The sequence below is a fragment of the Panthera pardus genome, unplaced genomic scaffold (assembly GCF_024362965.1).
Source record: "Panthera pardus isolate Hobbes unplaced genomic scaffold, ASM2436296v1 HiC_scaffold_25, whole genome shotgun sequence".
Lineage (NCBI taxonomy): Eukaryota > Metazoa > Chordata > Mammalia > Carnivora > Felidae > Panthera > Panthera pardus.
In genome coordinates, this window is record NW_026526821.1 from 15,611,397 (window position 1) to 15,620,568 (window position 9,172).

A 9,172-nucleotide genomic window follows, 5' to 3' on the forward strand; every position below is an offset into this window, starting at 1 on the left:
CATGATCTCAGGCACATCCTCTCTTTGGACCTCACTTTCCCCATCTATCCACTAAGACATTACTAGACGGACAGCCTCTGATTTTCTAGGTATTACTAGACAGACAGGCTCTGATTTTTCTAGTTGTGGCTAATTGGGACACTCATAAGTCACAATCACGAGGCAAGCAAGTGTCCTGGAAGCTGGCCACGGTAGCCAGAGAAGAGGAGGCTGAGGTGAGGCCAAGAGATTGGGGGAGTTCCTAGAACAAGATGAGGTGGCCTATCTTATCAGGGGTTTCCCTCAAAGGTACTTCTATGAATCATTAGTTTGTAAAACAGCAGAACAACGTGTGGCATTGAAAGTCAGCTGAACCAACCCTTCATTACACAAATGAGAGGTCATGTCCAATATCACACACTGAGTCAACAGCAGATCTGGGGACAACCATAATTCCTGAAGCCTGGCCAGGTGGTTTCTCAATGTCCCCACCACCTATACCTCCGGAGACTGAGTCAAGGTTTGTTTTGGCTGAAAGAAAGGGATGCCCCCTCCAGCCAACTTCCACGAAAGGAGATCTATTTGAAAAGAGTCAGGATGAGAGGAGATTTTCCCTATCCTCTTCTTAAGGGGAAAAACCAGGGGATTGGAAAGAAGCAGCTTGAGCACAGAGCTGTCGGTCAGTGGAGGGCAAGTTCAAAACGTACCCAGAGTGCTGGAGACGCACACACTCTCTTAGCATAATAAGGTCAGAATTAATAGACCCCATGTCATAAGGTCAGATTCCTTCATATAAACCTCAAGAGACTTTCTGGGAAAAATTCAGATTAATTTTGTGGTCTAGGTATTGGATTTTAGACAAGCTGCTCGCTCTCAAGTGACCTTGAGCCAGGGTGAAAGATTGCAACCTTTTCCCCTTACTCACCTCCAAAAGATTGTTTTTTCTCCCTCCCCTCTTCTAGACGATCACTGCTCTGGCCACACAGAATCCACAGACACTGAAATTTGAGTCCCATGCCTCCCCACCAAACACCAGAAGCATAGGTGAGAAAGTTACTCGCTATTTAGTGGACTGGAGGGGGTGGTTCACGTGTCGATACATGGTATTCCTGTCGTGAGGGATGACATACTCCAGGAAAAGGAGATACAGTAGCACAGAGAAGGGAACTTCATAAAAAAGGAAAAGGCTTTGAAAAAGAGCTGGGAAGGAAGGAACACTTGGGGAGTCCTCCAGAGTTCTAGGGCCTATCCACAGGGATGCCCCAGAAGGCCTGGCCCCAGAGCAGGAGCCGGGGAAGGCACTGTGCGGTCTAAGAGAGCAGAGGGTGAACATCTGCCTCTCCTCCAGCAGCTCAGCATGGCTACAGATGGAAATGCCTGGTGAGACTGTCTAACCCCGCTCATGATCTGTCGCACATAATGTTGCATCAGGGAAGGTTCTCACCTGCAGTTGACAACCTGGCCAGAGAGAGCAAAACTGAGGTTTCAGGTTCTTCTCTCTTCTTTCCCATCCCCAACCCCACCCAGAGATGGACTAGAGGCCCTTTCATATGGCATCCATGATGAAATGAAGCATTACAAAGAACTCAAAGGCAGGAAATGAAGCAGGGCCACCCAGGGGGCTGAAAACAGACTCCAAACAGCAGTCAGGAACCGTACGATTCACGTAACACACAAATTCCAAATCTCAGTGCCTTAGCCCAGCACAAATTTATTTCTTGCTCATGTAGTAGTCCCAAGCAAGTGGGGAGGACAGGCCATGATCCACACAGAAATTAGGAATCCCAGACTCCGTCCTCCAGGTCCTTGACGTCCTCTCCATGACGCCAGCAGACGGCGAGAGAGTTTTATGGGGCAGGTCCAGAACTGGAACACATCACTCCCACTCTCTTTTCACTGACCAGAGCTCAGTCACTAGCTATACTCAATTGAAAAGGGAGGTGAAAAACTCAGCCTAGCCGTGTGCCCGGGGAAAAGTGGGCACCGTGGGTACTGGCGATCGCTAAGGTTAGTTATCTTGAGTGCCGTCTCTCTGTGGCTGCAGGATCTTTGCTCTGGAGTAGTCCAGCTTTTCCAGAGAAGGATCCTCTCAGTCTCTGCCTGATGGCTTTAGGCCTGGCTGCAGAAGGTCTGCAGCTGGGGGGAGTGAGGCTGGGGTGCCGCTGAGGTGACGGGAACCTCACCATTAGCGAGCAGCTTTTCACCATTTCCTGTCATTAGGGGACAGTCAATGGGTTACTCATTTCACGTGTTGTACCTCCCATCCTTATAATTTTATAGAATTCACACTGCTATTATCCTCCCCATGTTACAGATGACAAAACAGAGACTCAGTGGGACCAAGTCCCACAGATTTGCCTCGAATTACAGAGCCCGTAATGTACAGATGCAGGATTCTTTTTTATTTTTCTTTTTAAATTTTATTTGAGAAAGAGAGGGTGTGGGGAGAGGGGAAGAAGGAGACGGGGAGACGGAATCCCAAGCAGGCTGCATGCTCAATGCGGAGCCCAACAAGGGACTTGATCATGACCTGAGCCTAAATCAAGAGTCAGACGCCCAACTGACTGAGTCACCCAGGCGCTCCCAGATGCAGGATTTAAAGCCATATCTGCTTGGCTCTGAAATGCTCTCTTCTTTTCCATTTCCTAGCTTGGGGGATAAAACCACACACACGCAGATCTGTCTTTCTTCACCTCACCCCTCATCCCCTAGACCAGACGCAATGAGTCAAGGAAGACAGAGATGCAGAGAAAACGGTGTATTTATTTTTTCAAGAACCAGTAGACATTTCCCTCTTGTGTGCCAAGCCTCACGTTGGCTGCTGGGCACACGCAGATAAACCAAGCCTGACCTTAGGCCCCTGGAGGTGTTGGTCCCAAAGCCACACATTCATCAAGGCACTTTCCTCTTTCTCTGGTTTGGGGAGAAAAGGAATCCTCCAACCACACGTACCAGGAAGTCCTAATCTTGTTGAAGTGGTGAGAACGTATCTGTGGAAAGAAAATAAAACAGAACCTCAGCACAGGAACAATCCCAGTGATCCTCGTGTTCCTCCCACCCAGAAGGTCCTCCTTTCAGAGGGCCCTGTGTTCCTTGGGATAAGAGAGAGAACACGGTGCTGGAATGGTCAAAACAGCAGTGGTCTTTGATCTAGGAATCAAGAACGAATTCATGTTGTCCGTTGACTCTCCGCTTCCATCTTCATTCTAGTAAAATCAGGGCATTGGGTCAGATAATTCAGGAATGGCCTCTACACCTGGGCTTCACACTGGGCTTTCTTATGGTTCCAGGTGACCTAGCCCTAGCGAGGCCACAACCATGGCAACGCTCTCTCAATGCACACGGCACTTCAAGTTTTAAGAGACACTTTTACATGTAGTATCTCAGTGGACATACTTGTGTCCGCTTTACAGATGGGGACACTGGAGCTAAGAAGGATACAGGCATTGCTCACCGTCACATAGTCAGCCAGAGGCAGAGGTGATAGGAAAAGATCAACTTCTTGCCTTTGGTATCATGGCTCCTGTCGCCTGGCTCATTCCAGGAATCCTTCCCTCCCAGGACCCAGAACTGCCAGTCATAGGTGGCCCTGGGGACTGCTTGTTTAGAAAACTGGGGGTGAATGGTGTCGAAGGGCAGTGGGTCTGCGTGGTGGGTGGGGAGGATACGTAGGGAGAGGCCAAGCATCCTCCTTCACATGGGAGAGCACCAGGGAGTTGAGACCTGTTGTCGGCTAGGGAATACGGGTCTGTGCCAGATCTTACCTTTCAGTGGCTCAACACATGAATTCCCACATGGCCCCTTGCAACACTTCAGACCGGTCAGGCAGTCACCGTCATTCAGGCAGGTGTCTAGGGGGTTGGGCTCCTTACACTCGCCAATGACCAGTGGACACCTCCCAGGATTGACCTTAACTGGTGAGAACAAGGCATGCCAATCACTTCCTCTCTACCTCAGCACCCAGACTGAGGCCAGTGAGTGTCCCGAAGGAGCCCCCTTTCCGCCAAGGGGGCCCTAACCAGTGCTACAAGTGTCTGACAGACAGAGTGACTCATTAGCTGAATGAGTGGCTGAGGGGCTGGCCGGCTGCCCCCCCCCCCCCGCCTCCCTCAACTTCTCCAAGATGTGTGTCCTCAAGTTAAAATCCCTCTGGTCCTCTCTTCCAGGACTCTGTTTCCTCACCTTGCTCCGATGGGTCTACAGGATCCATGCATTTGTTGCTGCAAATGCTGGGACAGCATTTCTGATCCTTTGGACACTGCCAGTCATTCAGGCATTCGTGGGGCTCGTACACAAGGCATAGGCCATGAGGTCTGAAGGGGCAGGCTCCACTCTTAACTTTTTCTACGGGCAAGAACAAAGGAAGAAGAAGGAGATGATTCTGAGTCATGACCACCATCCTGGACTGCCACCATGGCTGATTCCCAGCTACCAATGAATGCAACGTGGACTGGCTCAAAAAGTCTTGAAAGTGTAGCCTTCAGCTGTTGCGAGCCAGTATGAGCCACCTCCGGCACGCAGCCGGATAGAGCTCATGGTCAGGTGCTCCCAGCCGGGGATTGACTGGGAGGGAGGCAGAGAGGGACTGCCATAGCAGGAGAGGCGACTCGTCAGAGCCCGAAGGGAAGATTGCAGATCGGTTGACAAGAAAATAGAGAAAGAGAGCGACCTTGAAAAAAGAAACAGTAAGAGAAAAAAAGAGAACATTTTGGAAGAGTGACCAGACAGAGACTGAAATGATGTGACAGAGAAAAAGACCAAAAGGTAAAGAAGAAACTGTAGAGAAAGAAAAGCAAGCAATATGGGGGCTGGAGTCAACCGGTCCATCTGGCAGAAGGTGGGTTTCTGGACGCTCAGAAACTCTTAGCTGAAGTCTTCAGAGAGACACTTGAAATTAGGGACCAGGAGGGGCGCCTGGGTGGCTCAGTTGGTTAAGTGACCGACGTCGGCTCAGGTCACGATCTCACAGTTTGTGGGTTCGAGCCCCGCATCGGGCTCTGTGCTGACAGCTTGCTCGGAACCTGGAGCCTGCTTCGGATTCTGTGTCTCCTTCTCTCTCTGTCCCTCCCCGGCTTGTGCTCTGTCTCATGCTGTCTCTCAAAAATAAATAAATGTAAAAAAAAAAAATTCTTTTAAAGAAATTAGGGGCCATGGGCCGGACCACTGGAAAGGTGGCTACAGGGTCAGTCCCTGGATTAGCAGGAAGAGGCTACCGCCATGCGGAGCCATCACTGACCCTGGCACCTGGATACGGCCTAAGAGACTCCAACTCACCTGTGCTAGTACCTTCTGCAGTCCAGGGCGTGAGGATTTCAAGGGCAAGGAGCACCGTGAAGGTGATGAGGCTGCTGGGTTTCATAGTGACGGCAGATGGGGCAGTGGTGGCCAGAGTCAGCCTCTCCCTTTGTACCTCCGCCTGAGGGTGTGGTCTTTCCAGAACTGCCCTGGGCCCTCCCAGCTGCTCTTTGTAAGCAGGAAATTCAGGGGAAAACAGGAACTCCACTGTATCCATGGCTCTATCCCCCAGGAGGGACATGTGTAGAACGGGGGGGGGGGGGGGGGGGGGGGGGGGTTGTCACCAGGCTGGTCAGGAAACTTCTGGAACCACCTGCCTTTGGCCTTTGGAGTGGAGTGGGGGAGGGGCCACGAGGGGAGAGCACAGGGTGGAACAGAAGGACATTACAAAGGAGCCTCTCTACTTGCCTTGACTGTCCCACACTCCTGGATTACCGGGGTCACTCCCTTTCCCAGACATCAGGGGACAGATTCGCCTGCTCGCTCCAGACTTGTTTTCACGTAACACATACAGTTCCAGGCACTCGGCCAGTCCCACCGGGGTTTCTCAAAGAGCCCCTGTAGGATGGTGAAGAGAGGACAACAACCCAAACCACTTCAGGCCTCAGTCTTCCCATCTAAGAGATGGGGTAATAATACCCAACTGGGTCACTGAGCAGGACTGGAGATAAAGGGGGTGGAAGAGGCTGGAGGAGAGGGAACACTTTCCCCGAGCACTGGGTGGAGGCGAAGTGCATGGGAATACACCCATTTTGAGCTACTTGGCCCTGAGATGAACCCATAGAACTCTTCCCAGCTGTCAACTGAACAGCCGGGTAAGCAAGGAGGGTCGTTTAACGTGCTCAGAAAGTTTTCCCACATCCCAAATTACCTCCACCGTGCTTTCATAATTACACGAAGGTTCTCATTTTACTGAGCATTGGCTGTGTGGCAAGGAGTTCGTGTGGAACATTTCTAAATATCAAAAGGAAGCCCATTACGGTGTAACCAAGAAAAAAAAAAAAAATGCATGGGATAGCCAGGCCAGACTGGAAAGGGTCAGAGGGCTCCAGGAAATTCACCTTCTGGAAGGTGAAATTAATAACACACCTGATGCATATGAGCTCATGCGGAGAATATTTCGGCAACCAGCGAAGAGCGTGCAGTTGAAAAGCGGTATGTGCTGGAAAACCAACCAAACACACCCCCTGACAATTTTTCATGTCAAAGAAAATACAAAGTTGCGCCAGAAAGGAGAAGTAGGTGGTTTGCTCCTAGCTCAGCTGTGGCTGGTGTTCACACAGGCATAGTAATGTAAACAGTAGTGCTGATCTCATCAAATTGTCACAGGACCCTCCCAGGAGGGACGGGAGGGAAGGGTGAGCCTGTGTGCTAGAGGCCGAAGGGGGCAAAGGACGGGACGAAATCTTATTTTCCTTTTTTCTTTTTTTTTTATGCTAATTTTTTAAAATTTATTTTTGAGAGAGGGAGAGAGAGACAGAGCATGAGTGGGGGAGGGGCAGAGAGAGAGGGAGACGCAGAATCCGAAACAGGCTCCAGGCTCTGAGCTGTCAGCCCAGAGCCCGATGCAGGGCTCGAACTCACAGACCGTGAGATCATGACCTGAGCTGAAGTTGGACCCTTAACCAACTGAGCCACCCAGGTGCCCCAAAACTCAACCAGTTTAGTGTGCGGTTCTGAATCTTGACAAAGGTGCGAAGCCACATAACCACCATCACAACCAAGAGAGAGAAGAGTTCCATCCCCCTTCAAAATTCTCAGGCACCCTTTGGAGTCGATCCTGTGCTCTGCCTTCAGCTCTTGGCAACAATTGGTGTGTTTTCTGTCCCTCTCATTTTGCCTTTTGGAGGGTGTCATATGAACAGAATCAAACAGGATGTAACCTGTTGAGTCTGCCTTCTTTCACTTAGCAGAATGTCTATGGTCCCAGGAGTTCGTTCCTTTGCAAGGCTTAGCAGTATTCCCATTGGATGGAAATGTCCCAGCTTAGGCATTCCCCAGTGCAAGGAATTTTGGATTACTCCTAGTTTTTGGTATGATGAGAACAAAACTGTTGTCAGTATTCATGGACAGGTTTTTGTGTTCATGTGACTTACATTTCTCTTGGGTAATATCTAGAAGCAGATTGATAGGTAGCGAAGAAATGTGTGTTAACTTTATACTAAATGGCCATCTCCGGAGTGGCTGTACCATTTTGCATTTCCACCAGCAGTGGATTCCCACCAGACCTGTCATCGCTTCGCATCACTGACAGCACTTGGTATTGATGGTGTGTGTGTGGTTTTGTTTGTTTGCTTGCTTTTTTTTGTTGTTGTTGTTGTTTTGGTTTTTGGTGTTTTTTTGTTGTTTTTGGGGGTTTTTGTTTTTGTTTGTCTGCTTGCTTTGGGCCATCCTAATAAATAGGTAGTAGATTTCATCGAGCTTTTACTTTACATTTCCCTAAAGACTAATCGCGAAGTGATGATTTTCGTGTGCTGATCTCCTATCTGTATGTATTCTTTGGTGAAGTGTCTGTTCAAATCTTTTACCCATTTTTATTGGGTTGTTTTCTTATTACTGAATTCTGAAGTCTTTGTATATATTCTATATACAAACACTTTACCAGATATACATTTTGCCGGTAGTTCTCCCCAATTGGCGGCCCGTCTTTATTTTCTTAACAATGGTTTTCAAAGATCAGAAGTTTTAGGGGCGCCTGGGTGGCTCGGTTGGTTAAGCGTCCGACTTCAGCTCAGGTCATGATCTCACGGTCCGTGAGTTCGAGCCCCGCGTTGGGCTCTGTGCTGACAGCTCAGAGCCTGGAGCCTGTTTCGGATTCTGTGTCTCCCTCTCTCTCTGCCCCTCCCCTGTTCATGCTCTGTCTCTCTCTGTCTCAAAAATAAATAAACATTAAAAAAAAATTTTAAGAAAACAAAGATCAGAAGTTTTTAAAATTTTTGTTAAATTTTTAATGTTCTTATTTATTTTTGAGAGAGAGAGAGAGAGCGAGGGGCAGAGGGGCAGAGAGAGAGAGGGAGACACAGAATCCTAAGCAGGCTCCAGGCTCTGAACTGTCAGCACAGAGCCCGACGCAAGGCCTGAACTCACAAGCCGTAAGATCATGACTTGAGCCAAAGTTGGACACTTAACCGACTGAGCCACCCAGGCGCCCCCAGAAGTTTTTAATTTTGATGAGATACCACTTATCATTTTTTCTTCATTATGATTTTGCTGTTGCACCTGAGAAATCTTTGTATAGCCCAAAGCCACAAAGATTTTCTCCGTATGCTTTCTTTTCAAAGTTTTATAGTTGTAATTTTTGCGATTATGTCTGTGATCGATTTTGAGTTAGTTTTTATAAATGATGTGAAGCATGGATCAAGGTTAATATTTATATATATATGGATGTTCAGTTGTTCTGGCATCGTTTGCTGAAAAAACCATTTTCTTTCCTCCAGTGAATTCTCTTTGTACTTTTGTTAACAATTGACTCTATTTCCATAAATCTCTTTCTGCACCCCCTATCGATGCACAGGCCTGTCTTTTGGCCAGTACCACAATGCCTGCGTTGCTGTAGTGCTATGGACTGAATGTCTGTGTTTCCTCAAAATTCATGCGTTGAAGCCTTGGTCCCCATTGTAGTGGCACCAGGAAGTAAGGCCTTTGGGAGATGTTTAGGTCATGAGGGTGAAGCCCTCGTGAATGGGATTAGTGCTATTATAAGAAGAGATATGAGAGAGATGATCTCTCTCTCTCTCTCTCTGTCATGTGAAGACACAGTAGGAAGGTGTCCATCTGCAAACCGGGAAGAAGGTTCTCACCAGACCCCAAACCTGCCAGCCCCTTGATTTTGGACTTCCCAGGCTTCAGAACTGTGAGAAATCAATTTCTGCTGCTTAAGCCACCCAGTTTAGGATAT

General features: G+C 48.6%; 1 protein-coding gene across 1 annotated transcript; it reads right to left on the minus strand.

The window, feature by feature from the left end:
- Window positions 1-2,722: 2,722 nt before the first annotated feature.
- On the minus strand, window positions 2,723-5,370 carry LOC109272654 (antileukoproteinase-like). Its single transcript, XM_019458950.2, has 4 exons — window positions 5,254-5,370; window positions 4,162-4,323; window positions 3,744-3,893; window positions 2,723-2,969 (listed from the first exon to the last, which is right to left on the minus strand). The coding sequence occupies exons 1-4, from the start codon at window positions 5,336-5,338 to the stop codon at window positions 2,941-2,943; spliced, it is 426 nt and encodes a 141-aa protein (XP_019314495.1). The 5' UTR covers window positions 5,339-5,370; the 3' UTR covers window positions 2,723-2,940.
- Window positions 5,371-9,172: the final 3,802 nt, after the last annotated feature.